General features: G+C 37.1%; 1 protein-coding gene across 6 annotated transcripts in view; it reads left to right on the plus strand.

Annotated features, from left to right (window-relative positions):
- PDE1C (phosphodiesterase 1C) overlaps nt 1-17,852 on the plus strand; it is a 529,341-nt gene that overhangs the window by 432,962 nt on the left and 78,527 nt on the right. For all 6 annotated transcript variants that reach the window (XM_036863442.1, XM_036863443.1, XM_036863448.1 and 3 more), the window contains exons 9-11: nt 6,868-6,968; nt 9,476-9,604; nt 16,996-17,097. In XM_036863442.1, the coding sequence (XP_036719337.1) occupies nt 6,868-6,968; nt 9,476-9,604; nt 16,996-17,097 (332 nt within the window). The remainder of the gene's footprint in view (nt 1-6,867; nt 6,969-9,475; nt 9,605-16,995; nt 17,098-17,852) is intronic.

Raw genomic sequence — 17,852 nt, forward strand, 5'->3', positions numbered from 1 at the left:
TGGAGCAGTTCTAAAGTTTAAAATGAGGGTAAAGAATGAGAGCCAACAATAATAACTAAAAAAGTATGGCCAGTAACATTGGACAAAACGCAAGAGAGTGTGGGGTTATGGACACCAGGGAAAGAAAGTGCTCCAAAAAAAACTGTGACTTATGAGGGACATGCTGAAAGGTCTAGTGGGATGAGGACAGAGAAGTGACCACTGCCTTTGGTAACATGGAAGTCATTGGTGCCCTTGTCATGACCAGTCCCAGTGGTTTGTTGGTGATGGAACAGGGACTGGAGTATAAGGACAGAATCCCAGGTGAGAGGGTGAGGACACGTCTATAGAAAACAATATTAGAGGGAAAATTACTCAGTTCAAAAAATGTTTTGGGGACAGTTCATTTGGAAAAAAACATACTGTTTTTGTCCTACTTGAAATCATTCACCAAATATCAGACAAATGAATTAAAGATGTGAGCATAAAAATTTGATTATATTAGAAGAAAATATGAGGATATGTGTATAGCCTTGAAAAAGGAAATCCTTAAATAAGCCTCAAAACATGAGTTATATAACAAAATATTGATTATTTTGAGTACATGGAAATTAAAACCTTCTGTAGAATAAAAAACATCACCATAATGAAGTAAGTACTTGAGGAAAATACATAGAGAGCAAGGATTAAGATCCAGATTATATAAATAAATCAACAAGAAAATGGCACAAATTCCGTGGAAAAATAGGAGGAAACACATTGACAGAGTTAAGATTCTCCTATCGTAAAGTCTCTGTCATGGGCTGAATTTTGTTCCCCCTCCCTCAAATTTATGTGGTGAAGTCCTAATCTCCAGTGCCTCAGAATGTGACTATATTTGGAGATAAGAGACTTTAAAGAGATAATTCAGGTAAAATAAGGTCATATGGGTGGGCCCTAAACCAATATGATTGGTGTCCTTATAAGAAGAAGGGATTAGGACACAGACATGCATGTGTACTGAGGAAAGACCTTGTGAGGATACAGAGAAAAGGTGGCCCTCTGCAAGCTGGGAAGTGAGCTGTCACCACAAACCAACCCTCCTAAAACCTTGATCTTGGACTACTAGCCTCCAGAACTCTGAGAAAATAAATTTCTGTTGTTTAAGCTGCCTAGTCTGTGTCGTTTTGTTATGGCAGTTCTAGCAAACTAATACAGTAGCAGAGCCAGGATTTGGTTTCAGTCTGACTTCTAAGGCCATGTATTTAAATATTTAGCCATGCTTCTGCAATGCTGGTGGCAAAAAAGAACCCCTTATATTCTTACACCTCAGTATCCTCATGTGGTACTTTAAAATACTGTGGTGAGGATCAAAATGGATGTGAAAATATACTTTGAAATCATCTGTTTGACATATCTTTAGTTAATACCTACTGTGTACAGTGTACTATGGAGATATAAAGGTGAATCATACACAGCCTTTTTACCCCCTAGGAAAATCTCTCAAGTCTTTATACTAATGCAAGTTATCATTACATAGATGTTATATCATAGCAGCCAATGATCATGATGTACTGCATACTATTCTTAAATGAGCTCATTTGCCATTTGCCATTGAATTTTCATTATCAATTCAGGCCGTATTCAGAATAATTCTTAAATATAGAAACTACTTCCCACCCACTCTCCCTTGGAAACGCAGCTCAAAACAAGCTTCTTTCATTGCAAGCTGACGAAAACAGTAGGAAGCATTCTGATGAATGGAGAACATATTGTTACGCTAACCTTTCCTTACAAACCAAGCTGGGGGAGATCATTTCAGCTTTATAAACTGTAAGACACGTAGGGAATGAAAATATCCCATTGATAAAGTGATGCCTGGGCTTCAACATCAACAGTATTACTCATTGTAATCTGTTTATATTACTCATTATTGCTTAGCTAAGATGCCTAGGAGATGCTTGAATCTTTTCATAATGATTTTGCTCACGTCTAAGAGAAAATCCTTGAACAGAATTAGATTGAAGAGTTGTTGATTGAATAGATATGAATCAGACTCTGAGCTCCAGTCTGCTTTTGAGTTAGGTCAAAAGATTCCAGACTCCAAACCTGTCCTCTGGCCCTTTCATTGCTTTTATCAGGCAAGGTGCTGTTAATTTTCCCTTTGCTTATTTTTTTTTAGAAGGGAGAAGCTCTGTATCTTATTCTTTTGATCATATATGACATCATTGTATTTACAAGGGAAACACTAAGGACATCTTTCTAAATGGCATCTTGGTGCTAAGTAATTTTATAAAGGTTGTGGTCAGTAGAATTTTGGCCCCCATGATCTTTGCCCTCTGATGTCATACTTGTGAATAGGTTACATTAGATGGCAAAAGGGATTCTGCAGATACAGAAGTCTGCTAATCAGAGGGCCTTAAACTAGGGAGATTATGCTGGATTCTCCAGGTGGGCCCAGTGTAATCACATGAGTCCTTAAAAGTCAAGAGATGTGACAGAAGAAGGGTGAGCAGGACTCAATCAGCTGTTGCTTGAAGATGGAGGACCCAAGTGGAAAGCATGAGAAGGAAATGAATTCTGCCAGTACCCTGAATGATGAAGCGGATTTTCCACAGAGCTTCCGGGAGGAAGACAGCCTGCCAACACCTTGGTTTCAGCCTTGTGAGGTCGTCACCAGAAAATCCAGCCTCACGGTGCTGGCTTCTGACCGACAGAACCGTGTGCCAGTAAATGGGAGTGTGTGCCTTACATTTATGGTAATCTGTTAAGGGAGCAATAGAAAACCAATAGGAGTTGGAAACAGATTACTAAAGAAACTCTATCATTTACCTGTCAAAGTCAGAACTTGCTAATAATGTCTCCACTAGCAATGGGGAATTATCCGTGTCTTTTCCTTCAGGTTTTCACTGCCCTCCACGTGTCCCCCCCAACCCACATACATGCACAGCTTGCTCTCCTGAGTCATATACAGCAGAATTCAAAGTCTACCTTTACCAGTTGTCAAGGTATCCCTGTCATTGAATTAGTTGTGACACTCATATTTTGTAGGTAGGGAAATTCTGGATAGGATCTGTGACTTGTACTTGTCACAGTTTGATAAATCTTGAATAAAATTCTCGCAGGACTTAGATTTCTGACATTTTATGGATTGTCATAAAACCTTCGGGGTTCATAGTAATAATGAATTTGGAAAAGGCAAGGAAATCTGAGCTATATTAAAATATTAAACCCCATTTCCCTCAAAATAGCTTCTCCCACTTTCTCTGTTTCTATTAATCCTGCCATCTAATGCCACCCACCATTTTTTCTTTTCGCTCAGGTTAGGAATGTCACGGTCATCTTGAATGCATTGTTTTCTTTGACTGCAACCTCTTCCTGCCCCTCTGCATTCAGTGAACTGCTCAGTTGTAAGGATTCTACCTCCATACTGTCTGTACATTCTATAAGGACTTTCCAATCCAAAAGTTCAGCTCTTATTTCTTTCCTTTGTGCTCTCTGCTCTTCTTTCTCCCTTTCAGTGGCATGCCGACCATATTACTCTCTTGCATGTAAACTTCACTGCCTAATGAACCTGGTTTGTGTTCCTTTGGCTTTTAATGCCTGTCATCATAGGGCCCTAATGAACCCTCACTCCTGCTCCGCTAAAGGGAATCATTTCCTTACTGGTGATGAATCAGCTTTTGCCACTGGGACTTGCTTCATTGTTCATTCTGAAAATGCCCAATTCCATTCTTGCTCAGTCCAATCTTCATTATGGTTTTATTGTTTGTTGTATGTTCATTTAATCGTTTGTTGGTTTTGGTTTGTTAGAAGTAACACTTAAGATAGGATTTCGTCAGTATATTTGGATAAGGACAGGAGTTACACTGCTGTTTGTGAGAACAGTGATTATGTAGTTACTTAGACACTTTCTGCTGGCTGGGCTGATGCTCTGTGATTCAGATTTATTTAGATGGTACACTGTCTCCCATTCATGATCTTATTTTAACATGTTAAATTAACTTGGCATGAACTTGGAGAAAGAGATACATTGGTACTTGGGAGTGGGTAGAGGGAGTTGGGGCAGATGGGTGGGGACAGGGTGTTGGGGAAGAAAAGAAAGACATTGCCAAACTGAGAAAAGTACATATGAATGGAAAATATCAAGAAAATTTGTAATATAAAATCATACCTATGTAATTTTATGAAGAATTGAGTAAACACATGAACAATGACCCAAAGGAAACGTGACTTAAAAATTATAAGTAAGAATTCTGGAGTCAGAGGGTGTGGCTTGTCTCAGGACTAGCTCTGAGACCTTGGGTAAGTTACTGAACCTCTCCCAGCCTCAGTTTTCTCATCTATGAAATGTGGATGACAGAGTACCTACCTTTATGGAGTTGTACGTATTGTATGAGTTTCTATGTATAAATAAGCCGACACAAAGTGAGCTCCCATAAGTGTTAACCCTGATGAGGATGATGCCCTTTGCTGCTTTCAGAAGAGTTTTTCAGTTTTCTTGCAATCTGCACTTATTTACCCATCTCTTTTTTATTTAATTCTGTTGATTTTTCATCTTATTCTGTTTTCTCCTTGTGTCTTTCTGCTCCTAGTAGTACATCAATTTGTATTTTGCGACGTATTATCAAGAACTCCAAAACGTTTCCTGACATTTCATGCTGGATTCTGCTAGAAATCATTTTTGTTTGTTTGTTTGTTTGTTTTTGTTTTACATTTTCATAACATTTTAACACTTAATAGAAACTATGTACAATAATTTTTTTATTGTATCTTACATAAGATAGCCACTACAGAAATTTACATAGGTAAGAAGTAAGATGGATGGTTAGGGAGGGCCCAGTCCTGTGAGCTATTTTCTCAGAGGCTATAGGTCAGAGTTCATTGAGGGGAGGGGCTTCAGATTACCCAGTTAGGTGAGAGGTGAGGAAAGGCTAAAACACAGGTTGCTAGACAGAGTTATCCAGCCATTGGGTCCATCAATATCCCAAGACTTGGGAAATAGCATTACAAAAATCTCTCTCCCCTTAAGTAAGCACAGTCCCAAATACTGTCAATCCCAGCAGCTCTGACAGGAATCACCTATCTCTCTCTTCCTTGCCTAGAGTGGGAAGACATCCACAACTTTTAGACACTATTGGTCCCTTCCCCCAACATTTGGTTTGACTGTAGCACTTGATAACCCAGAAGAAAAACAAGGTAGTCTGGGTTGTCCTTTAGTGAGAGACGGTCAGAAATACCTGTTTAAAGAATTTGAAATACAAATCCTCTAAAGTCAGCTGGTTCCCAAAACAAACTATCAACTGACAGAAGTGGGTTCTGGCTTCTCATTTGCAGTAGCCACTCTACTTTGAGGCAATGGCACAGAGGCTTTCTCAGAATGGAAATCACTTTTCTAAATGTAGTTTTTTTCCCGAGTTATTTCTGTGCTCATTCTTTCCTTAACTATGAAGTCTTTTTTTCATAGGTTGTATGTAGTTTATTTATTTTTCCCTTAGCCATCTTCAAAGAAGGCAATAATTTCAGTAAGTTTCTTAGATGAAGATGAAAATTAGTAGTTAATGGGAAAAAAGTTAAAGTGAGAATTATTAAAAATTGACCTGTTCAGTTTTAAATCATTTTGTTAACTTAAATCAAATAAATATATTTTATTCACTAATCTTTAATTCAGAACCCAGGATGCTTTCTGAATTCTTCCAATTTAGGTACTCATGTTTGTCTTGCATTACCCCTGCTCCTGTCTAAGACTTCTAGTTTCATTTCTTTAAAAGGAAATGGGAACTTAAAGATTCTCATGAAGAAAACTGAGTGCAGAATCTCCCTAAATTTTTACAATTGTCTTCTACTGTTTCCCAGTTGTCACACCTATTATGGTACCAGTTCTTTTAGTGACTGTGCAAAGCATTAAACTTCTATGGACATAACTTTTTGTATTCACATTTTATTGGTTTAGGTTATATTTTATTACATAATTAGAATAATAACTGCAATTTGTCAAAATTGGGTTTGGGACAAACCACACTGAAACTTGGAATCATTAACTCAAGTAGTACAAAAGTAAGCAGGGATGCCAAAGGGTGAGCTGAGAGTATGGAAGCTCCATCCTGTGGGCATCGAGCAGTGTGGTTTACAGAAGGGAGGGGAGGCATCAATGGATCCACAGAGTCTCTGAAATGGAAGTCGGTTGATGGAGCTTCAAACACAGCCGTGGTTCTCAAACTCCAGCATGTATCAGAATGATCTGGATGGCTTGGTAAAACACAGATTGGTGTGCTGCAACCCACAGTTTCTGATCCAGTGGGACTGGGGTGGGGTTTTGCATTTCTAACAACTTTCCAGGTGATAGTAACTCTGCGGTTCCAGGGAACACAATTTGAGGACCACTGAGCTACGGCCAGTTTTGGTGATGTGGATGGGGACAGGTCTCTTCAAAACATCAGCACGTACAAGGCAGAAGACCAGATGTTATCTTTCCATCTGTCTCTACCTATCCTCCTTCTAGTGGATAGGCATTACGTTTTCTGTTACTCTTAGTTTTTGGTATTGTGTTGAAGCAAATTCTTTTTTTTCTCTGTCTACTTAGGAAATTCATTTGGAATTTGGGAGACGATGCAATGAGGGCTGTTAAAGTTTTCATGTTCATTGTTTTTTGCTTCTTTGAAAAAATAAAATAAAAACTAGTAGTTAGCTCTTTCAACTGTGCTGGGCATGCTGTTTTCAAATCACACATCTTCCAGTCTTCCTACAGAAGGAAAAAAAACCATTTCTGTCTGTCAGAAAATGTGTGTTTGGCAATAGCTTGCCAGCTGCAGAGAGGAAAGGCAGCAATGTGGGTGTGTTGTCAGCAAGCTGAAGACTTCGTCTGAGAAGGAGACAGATTATCTGATTGCTCTGTAATCTCCCTTTCAGAACTGGCTGACAGAGCTGGAGATCTTTGCTATAATCTTCTCAGCTGCCATCCATGACTATGAGCACACCGGAACCACCAACAATTTCCACATTCAGACCCGGTGAGGATGTTGAAACGTTTGGAGAAGAGGCAAGAGGGGGCAGGGATGGAGTGTTGAATTCAGAGAGGTGCAGTCACCTTTCTTTCGCATGGTGGCTCTATTCTGAGTTTCTGAAAAACTGAAATTATAAGCAAGAGATTAGCCCAGTCAGCTTCAATCAAAACTTAAAGAAGCCATTTGCTCCTAATTCTCCTATGTTATTTACATTAAATATGGGTACCCTTTTCTTCTCTATTATAATGCTAGCTATTTATGTATGTATGTACTATGCATACTCTACCCATTTCTAATAGGAGGTGGAACAGTTTCCATAAAGGTGCAGATACCGTGTAGACTAAATCACTGAGGACGGGCAAGGATTGGAGTGAGTCTGTTGACATTAACAATGGCAGAGCCCTCTTACCCTCTTACCTCTGGAACTCTGGTGATGCTCTTCTCATCCTCCCTGATTTCATCTCTGCTCTGTTCAGTGCATATGTTACTCCCTCGCACAGGGCTTGGGGAGCTAGGTTGTCTCATGTAGGCCACTTTGCACCCTCCGTAAGGAACTTCACTGGTAGACACAAACCTCTGCGGGGGTATTAAATACAGGTCCAGTTGCCTCCCTCTGAACCTCTTGACTGTAACAGGCATCACTAATTGATTTTGGTATTTTTTTTCTTAACGAGCTGCAGATTTATCCTTAGTATTCCTCTCAGCACAGAATTCCAGGCAAGCAGTACAGTCAGCTGTCATTTCCATTTAGGATGAAACCTTATCTGCCTTCTCCAGGTCTAAGAACTTAGCTTCTCTTAAGACAATGATGTGGAACTGGAGAGACTCTGATGGTAGGATTAATTGGGTCTTGAGGTAGGAATCAAAAGAAGCTAGAATTGGAAAAAGGTGGTAAGACACAGAGAAAGAATATAGCGGGGAGGGTTGAGAGTTTAAGGCTAAATAAATACTTGCTGATTTCACTTGAAAAAAGCAGGTGCGCACTCCAGATAGATTTGTGTTCATTAAGTCATTCCATACATTATTTAACGAAGGCAACACTTAATTATGGGGTACACGAAAGAAGACGATATCGACAACATCGTCTGATCTCTGCTCAGAAGGGGATTTCAGCAGAATGGAAGCGGACAAAAGGACCTAAGCCACATGCTTCATCTTCTGCCTCCTGCTTCCTCACAGAGTAGTTTTGGCTGCTGTGAAGCAGCCTTCTGTAGTTCTGTTGCAAGGTCTTTGAATACAGGGATTCCACAGAGCATCTCTGTTTAATGGATATCTGCCAGTGGAACCTTTGCTCTGAGGAAGAGACAGCCGTGAATAGCACCTGCTGAAGGAAGAGAGGTGGGTGGAACAAAGTTGTACATGGATCTTGGCTGGAGACCAGTGTCAAAAGTAGTCACAACTCAGGGGAAAATGGCTTAATTACAGGAGTTGGAAAATAGCTTAATGTCACAAAATACATCAGTTGGTGCCTTACTTACTCAACGGATATAAGATTAGATCCTTCACCTCGGGATTTGCTTGTTTTGTGTTAACGTTCAATGGAATGGAAAAATGCCAGAGGGTTCAGTTGAGCTTGCTTTGGAATGAAATTTAAACATTCGCCTTCTTTAAACTGAATTTTATCCAAAGCATCTCAGCCTGTGAGATCCCTGTTTAGGAAACTAAATCTGTGACCTGGTTCTTTGCCCTTTGATGGACAGACTGTTAAGCCTAACACTTTAAAGGTATGCTAAATATATCCCAAAGTTTGGCCAATGACAGGTGGAAGTTATCTTGGGGAGAAATGGCTCAACTGTCAGAAGACATTGCCTTCATCCCAACGCTGCCACTTAGCCACTGTGGGGCTCTGTGAACTCTCACTTTATATCTCTGGGATTTAGCCTCCTTGATGGGAAACGAATAAGCTCTAACAATCTAAGGTTTCATTAAATTAAATATATTAAAATAGTATACTGCCCTATGTTTGGTGTCATTCAGCTGTTTGAGAAAGCGACTAACAATTGTCATATAACCCTTTCTCAATTTCCCACCTATGGCTTCTGCGTGGCAAAATTTTAAGGTCAAGCTACTAACAGAAGAACTTGAAAACTGTACCTGCCACGTGGTATGTGTTCAGAGAATTGCAACTAAAATAAATACGTTCCCTCATTGAATAAAATAAAAAGTCATTCCAGAAAATATAAAGACGTTTGACATGACCCACATTTTTTAAATAATCACCTTTGCCTCTACTGCAGGTAATTGAGATCTGCTTATAGAATAGCTTTCAGAGAGTTCTCAAGTTGGATATCACGTGTGAAATAACATCCACATATTGACATTAAAATACTGTACGTACATCTGTTGATAATTTGTAGTGTTGGTGTTAGCTTTTTGGTCGATATAAATGGCATGGGGGCAAAGTTAATTGCTAAAATAGGATAAAGAGATGGTGTATTCTACCTTTAGGAGAGTTACCTGAAAAATCTCAGCTGTTCAACATCCTAACTTATTTTGCTTGGCTTTCCTCTCAGGTCTGACCCAGCGATTCTGTACAACGATAGGTCTGTTTTGGAAAATCACCATTTAAGTGCAGCCTATCGCCTTCTACAGGAGGATGAGGAAATGAATATTTTGATTAACCTCTCAAAGGATGACTGGAGGTAAGGAGGAGCCAAGAGAGAGATTAGGAGGCCAGGAAAGGAACTGTGAGGAGAGACGGAGTATGCATCTTTTGAAGAAATAATACTCTGTTTGAAATTGTTATTGCTGTTTCTTTCTTTCTCTATCTCTCTTCTGTTTCTTGACACAGATACTCAAATATATTGTAGGCACCTTGGGAATATTTGCTGTTGGTTACCTTAGGAAACGTGTTCTTTTTATCTTACCTTCTTAAACCTAAATTTCATTAATTAACTTTTTTTTCACCTTATATTTGATTGGACTTCTTAAAAAAAATCTTTCAAAATTTGCTAAGGAAATTGACACTTTAAAATAATCATGGGCACTTAATTCTGTCGCCTAAGTGGCACTACGTGTCTTTGAACTTGGGCAGACCTGAGTTTGAATGTGAACACAATCATTTAACTAGCTGTATGATATTTAAGAAGTTACTCAACCCCTTTACACCTTTTTAAAATTTAATTTCTAGAAAATAGATAATAACATTTAGCTTATAATTTGGTTAGGGTAATTATACATGATATAATCCATTTAAAATGCTTAGCACAGTTTGTGACACATATAGCAAGCCTGCAGATCCTTGTAGCCTGCAGATCCGTAATATAGGTGAAGGTGTTTCAAAGCTTGTACGCAAAATCATTTAAATGCTTAAAAACTTCTGAATCTACTGTGATGCAAATAATACTTACATTTCAATTAAATGATCAGCTGTTTATTGAGTATCTCTGTACCATTATGCAAGGATTCAGAGAAATAAGCCATTCTGAACAACAAATCTGAAACTGATTTTCAGTAAGAGTTGGCTATTAGTTTCCATGCAACTCTAGTTCATTAAAACAGAGAGGAATATTTGGCTTGAATTTTATTGGAAAATGTTAGATTTAAGCAGCATCTAAAAAATGCAGAGCATTCAGTTAATCAATGCAAATCTTGTAGAAAAAGGAGCACTCTATCCAATTTAAATGTTTGTAAAAGTATAATAAAAGATTTGAATATGGCAGAGAACAGCTTTACACATATTCAGATATATCCCTTTGATCCCAGAGGAAGGAGAGAGAGAGGGAAAATTGGGTAGAAGCATCCTAGACCTCCATGCATCCTAAAAAAAGTTCAGCAAGGCTGTCAGGAAATTCTTGAGCCAAAGTCGGCCATCAGAGGAGTCCCATGTCTCCCAGGAAGGGATGCCCTCAGTCATTGGCTTGGAGCAGCCCATGGGAAGCATGGCCTTGGGCAAAAATGGCAATAGTTTTCAGAATGTAGTAGCTGAGGCCCATAGCCAATTAAATTCCTGTAGTTGGAGGTCTGTATGGTATGTTCTCATGGCCACTGTCCCATGGTAATTAAAATATGATATTAAATGGCTGTATAATACTCCATCTATGGAAGTCCCATAATTACTTTTATTTTGAGTGTGTGAGTATGGGTGTGTTCGTGTGTTTTGGTTATTATAAAGAATCCTGTGATGAACATCTCTTTAATGTATTTTTATGTGTAGAATTAATGGATCAAAGAATGTTTGTTGTTTTAAGGCTCTTGTTGAACTTTGTCAGATTGCTTTCAGGTAATGCACTGATATTGCTGGCCTGTGGGATTTGTGAGCACATGGGATTTATGGCTGGAGGGGCATAATTGCCTCTTAATCTATTTTGAAAGCATAGATATGCCACCTCTGTTATCTGTATTTTTGTTAAGGGTTTTCTATTTCTGCTTAACTATACATTTGTCAAAATTTAGCTTGTGTTACTTGTGTTTCCACTCTGCTATGATCATAAGACTCGTTCATTGTTCAGTCTGCTACTCTGTTAGTGAGGCTGGTTTCAGCAATATCTAAACCCAGAATCATTGCAACAGACCAGAGTATATCAGTTCACACTGGAATACACTGACATTCACCAGTGCAACCATCCTAATTATGTATCATTAGGTCTGCGTTCTTATTGGTGGGTATTTGTGAAGTACTAGTTGTGAATAGTTTGAATACTACCTCTGACCAAAGCCAGTTGTAAAACTGAGTGATCCAGCAAAACTTAAGTGAATTTAATATAAAAAAAGTCAAACTAGTTACTTGAAAAATATAGTTTAATGAAATCTGTTTATGTACTAGCCTTATATATTTGTGTTTTTTATTCAGCACCATCTTTACTATCTCAAAGAGAGAGTGAAATATAATTGATTTAGAATCATGGAACATCTCAGGTACAGGAACATTCTGATTCAGTGGAAACTTTATAATTATAGCCCATAGTGCCATGCTTTTTTGCTACTCCTGTTTTTGAGGATTCTGTAGGTTAAGAAAATATTGTAGTTGATGTAACTTAAGTTACATAGATTTAGTCTTCTATTATATTTTCATTTAAGGACAGTTTTAAAAATACTGTTTTATTTTATCATATTTTATTAATGTTGAGATACATTGCTCTAAGACAGTGGTATTATCTCACAAATAAAATATTAACTTATTATTAAGGGCTCTCAGTTAAGCCCATTAACCCAAAGACAACGTATGTTTAGTATCCTATGTCTTTCTAGGAAAGCAATTTAATATCTGACAGATTCTATTTGGATACATAAGTGCATTAGACTTTTAGGACCTTTATAAATGAATGTATTACCAGGTATTTACTGCATTTCAATGTGGAAAAATATGGAATTCCACTTTGGACAGGCCAAATCAGCTACTGATAAAGCAATTCTCCTGCAAATAAAGCTATAAACTATGGACAAAATACAGAGACACAAATAAACACAATCTCCAATGACATGAGAGCTGTAGAGAGTAAACAAAGTCAGACAAATTTTGGAACTGTGTTAAAATTTGGAGACTCTGACAGGATGAGGTGAGTGTGACATTTTGTGTCTTTACTCTGAAGGCAGTCTCAGTCAAGGCAACACTAGATGGATAAAGCTATATTTATACAAAAACCTCCACTATGTTTCTGGCTAGAGAAACCAGTGTAGGAACTACCAGAGCTGCTAGCAAGTGAATTAGAACTCCAGAAGAGAGATTACCAAATAAGGGGAAACTTAAATTCTGTGACAGTCTCAATGACAATACAGAGAGCAGGAAAATGTGACTTGTTTGCAAGGGAAAAGACAATCAACAGATGCAATCTCCAAGATGAACTATTGTTGGAATTATCAGGCAAGAACTTTTAAAGCAGTTTTTATATTTATGCTCAGTGAGGTAAAGGAAAATATGCTTGTAATAAATAAAATACAGTAAAATTTAACCAGTGAAATGACAATATAAGCAAGAGCACACAGAAATTTTAGAACTGAAAAAGTAAAATATCTATATTGAAAATTCACTGTATTGGCTTAGTAGCAAGTTGGAGAGGACAGAAGAAAGAATTCAGTGAGCTTGAAAAGATCAATCCAAATTATCCATATTGAAGAAGTAGGAGAAAAAAAAGATTTTTAAAAATGAGCAGTTTTAGGGACCTATGGGACAATTTCAGGTGGTCAAACATAGGGACAACTACAGTCTCAGAAGGAGAGGAGAGAGAGAGAGAGAATGAGACACAAGAAATATTTGAAGAAATAATGGCTGAAAACTTTCCAAACATGGTGAATGAGATAAATTTATAGATTCAAGAAACTCAGCAAACTTAAACAGGATAAATTCAAAGAAAAACGTACCTGCATGCATATTATAGTCAAACTGCTAAGAGTCAAAGATAAAATTAGAGAAAAATGACACATTACATTCAAGGGAACAATTTGATTTACTTTGGACTTTTCATCAGAAACCATGGAGGCCAGAGGCAATGGAATAATGTCTTTAAAGTGTTAGAAGAAACAACAACAAAAAAGTTGACACAGAATGCTATGTCCCATGAAAATATCCTTTAAAAGTAAAGATGACATAACATTATTTTCAGATGATGGAAAACTACAGAAATTTGTCACCAACAGAGCTGCATTTTAAGAAATGCTAAAGAGCTACATGATGACAGTATATCTCTTAATTTATTTAGGTCCTCTTTAATCAGCAGCGTTCTGTAGTTTTCAGTGAATAGGAGTTACACTTGCTTTTTAAAGTTACTACTAAGTATTTTATATTTTGTGCTATTGTAAAATAAATTATTTTATTTATTTTCCAATGGTTTGCTGCTAGTCTGTGTGTGTGTGTGTTTATGTATAGATATATATCTATATATCTATATATCTATATCTATATCTATATCTCCTTCCAAGGCATTCAATGGGGAAAGGAAAAGCTTTTCAACAAATGGTGTTGGAACAAATGGATATCAATATGAAAAAAACGTTTTATCCTTACCTCACGTCATACTCAAAATTTACCTTGAAATTGATCATAGACCAAATATAAAAGATTAAAATGGTAAGACTTCCAGCGGAAAACAAAGTCCTTGGGGTAGTTGGAGGTTTCTCAGATAGGACCCCAAAAAGCATGAAGCATTAAAAAAATTGTATTAAAGTTTAGATTAACATACACACACTATTATATATGTAGATAGATAACCAACAAGGACCTGCTGTATAGCACAGGGAACTCTACTCAATATTCTGCAGTAACCTATATGGGTAAAGAATCTGAAAAAGAATGAATATATGAATAAGTATAACTGAATCACTTTGCTGTACACCTGAAACTAACACAACATTGTAAATCAACTATACTCCAATAAAATTTTTAAAAATTGTATTAAAATTTAAAACTTTTGCTCTTTGAAAGACACTGTTAAAAAAAAAAAAAGCAAGGTAGGAAGTAAGAGAAGTTATTCACAACACATATCTTACATAGGATTTGTATCCAGAATGTATAGTGTACTTCTACCACTCAATAAGAAGAACACAGACAACTCAATTTTAAAAAGGGTAAGGTCCATGAATAGACATTTTTGCAAAGAAGACATACAGATGGCCAGCAAGCACATGGAAAGATGCTCAACATCGCTAATCATCAGAGATGCAAGTCAAAACCACAATGAGATATCACCTCACACCTGTCAGAATGCCTATCATCAAAAAGACCACAAATAACAAGTCTTGGGGAGGATGTGGAGAAAGGGAATCTTTGTACACTGTTTGTGGGAATGTAAATCGGTGCTACCACTGTGGAACACTGTATGGAGGTTCCTCAGAAAACTGAAAATAGAACTACCATATGACCCAGCAATTCCACTCCTGTGTATATATCCAAAGAAAATGAAAACACTAATTAGAGAAGATACATTCTTCCCAATGTTCATAGCAACATTATTTATAATAGCCAAAATATGGAAGCAACTTAAGTGTGTATCAACAGACAAATGGATAAAGAAGATGTGGTATATGTATATAATACTACTCAGACATAAAACAGAATGAAATCTTGCCATTTGCGACAACATGGATGGACCTGGAGGGTCTTATGCATAGTGAAATAAGTCAGACAGAGAAAAACAAATACTGTATGATATCACTTATATGATAGAGGTAGGAGATTAAGAAGTACAAGCTACTATGTATAAAATAAATAAGCTACAAGACTATATTGTATAACACAGGGAATATGGCCAATATTTTATAATAGCTTTAAATCGAATAAAAATTTTGAATCCTTATGTTTTACACCTAAAACTAATATAATATTGTAAATCAATCATAGCTCAATTAAAAAAAAAGGGGGGGGAAGGGTCTAAAAGAGGCATTTCCCTAAATAAAGATATACAAATGGCCTATAAGTACATGAAAAGGTGCCTGCCATCATTAGTCATCAAAGAAATACAAATGAAAAACACACTGAGATACCACTACATATCCCTTAGAATGGCTGAGATATAGAAAATCTGGAACTTTCATACACTGATTTTCAAAACGTAAAGTGATACAAACCACTTTGAAAAATTTTGGTAGTTTTTTTTATAAAGTTAAACACTCATCTATCTTATAAACAAGCCATTCTACTCCTAGGTATTTACTCAAAAGAAATGAAAACATATCTACACAGTGACTAGTACATAAACACTCATAGTTTTATTCATAAGGGCTCCAAACTAGAATCGAATAACCCAAATGTCCATCAGCTGGTGAATGGATAAATTAACTGTGGTGTCCTCGTATGATGGAATACCATTCAGTAGTAAAAACAAATGAACTATTGATGAACAACTATGTGGATGAATCGCAAATCATTATGCTGAGTAAAGAAGGCTAGAAAAATAAGAGTACATTTTGTATTTTATATGTGTGTGTGTGTGCATAGGCAGATGCATATAAGTGTGTATACCTAGTGTCTAGTTTAACATATATGTGCATGTACCTATGTACTCTCTATATGTGTATATACACATGTACATATATATCTGCTTTATGCCTCTCTAGTTTGCATTTTCTAGTTATATATATGTATGAGTACACACACGCACACACACACACATATAAAACCAGAAAGACATAAAGCAAACTATCTAGACATAAAGCAGATCAAATGTTGCCTAGGGCCTGTGGGTAGAGGAAGAGGTGAGCTGCAAAGAGGTTTGAGGGAGATGGAAATGTTCAGAACCACGACTATGATGGTCCTTCCAAAAGTTTTACTCAACTGTTAAAACTCATTGAAATGTGCAACTTTTAGGGAAGCAGTTTATTCTATGCGAATTCTACTTCAATGAAGTTCTTAGAGAGAATAAAAAGATCAGTGTTTGGCAGGGCTTCAGGAGCAAGAGGAATGAATAGGTGGAGCACAGGGGACTTTAGGTTGTTGAAACTATTCTGTCTGATACTGTTAATGGTGGGAACATGCGAGTATGCATTTGCCAAACCTCATAGAACTGTGCAATATGAGAGTGGACTCTCAGGTAAACTATGGACTGGAGTGAATGTAAGGTATCGATATTGGTTATCATTTGTAACACATGTACTGCATTAATGTAAGAGGTTAATATTGGGAGAAACTGCAGTGGGGGAGAGGGTATATGGGAGCTCTCTATACTATCTTCCCAAGTTTTCTGTAAACCTAAAACTGCTCTAAAAAAGTCTATTAAAAAAAGTAAAATACCTATATCCAACATGTACTATGGATTATCAGTCCCCCTCCTAGGATTAATTTCAAATTAATTTTTTCTTAAAACCTGAATTCAGTAGAGAAAGGAATGCTTTACTACACTTTCAGTTTCTTTGGAATTTTTCCTGTGAGTTAATTTTCCAAATGATACGTGCATTCCACATATCATATTCCTTATAAATGATATCCTTAATCTTTAACCTTCATTTATTCCTCATAAAAAAGTCCGCCTAAAAGACTCAAGTTAGATTCAAAATGTCACAACCAATTAACTGATTTTGGTTAGAAATGGCAAAGAATAAACTAATTTTTCTTTCCATTTTTCACTTCTATCCTTTTTTCTCCTTGGGGTGTCCCTGGAAGGGAGTTTCGGACCTTGGTAATTGAGATGGTGATGGCTACGGATATGTCCTGTCATTTCCAGCAAATCAAAGCGATGAAGACTGCTCTGCAGCAGCCAGAAGCGTGAGTAGGCCTGTGACATCATGTGTTTATAGGTGTTTGACCTCATCCTTGTCCATGTCACTGTACCTTTAAAGTTTATCTCTTTCAATATGACTTTATTGAGTGATCTCATAAAATAATGATGCTTGGAGGAGAAAGCATGAGAATTGTACCTGTCACAGATATATTCTCATTAGGGTTGAAATAACAATTTGCCCCAGCAACAATCTGCCCCAATTAGAATTTAAAATATTTCCGTCAGAAACGAAATTATCGAAGATCCACTCAATGCAGAGGCAACAAATAAAGGTCAGTGAGTGACTCTTGGATTCTTGTTGTCTTTTTAATGATGGCAGTCATTCCAGAAATGGTTTTGAGTCAGTTTTTGAGGTGTCCAGTTCAATAAACATGGAGACCTTGCTGATGAAAATCCCAGTTGTAGGATGAATTGATGATTTTCCCCTAGTTCAGCTGCAGTGGGGTTTGAGATGGGAGAATGGAAGGGATTTTATTTTTTTATTTTTTATTTTATTTTTTTTTAATTTTGAATTTTATTTTATTTATTTTTTTATACAGCAGGTTCTTATTAGTCATCCATTTTATACACATCAGTGTATACATGTCAATCCCAATCGCACAATTCATCCCACCACGACCACCCCCTGCCGCTTTCCCCCCTTGGTGTCCATACGTTTGTCCTCTACATCTGTGTCTCTATTTCTGCCCTGCAAACCGATTCATCTGTACCATTTTTCTAGGTTCCACATATATGCGTT

This window comes from Balaenoptera musculus, chromosome 9, assembly GCF_009873245.2.
Source record: "Balaenoptera musculus isolate JJ_BM4_2016_0621 chromosome 9, mBalMus1.pri.v3, whole genome shotgun sequence".
In the NCBI taxonomy this organism is placed as follows: domain Eukaryota; kingdom Metazoa; phylum Chordata; class Mammalia; order Artiodactyla; family Balaenopteridae; genus Balaenoptera; species Balaenoptera musculus.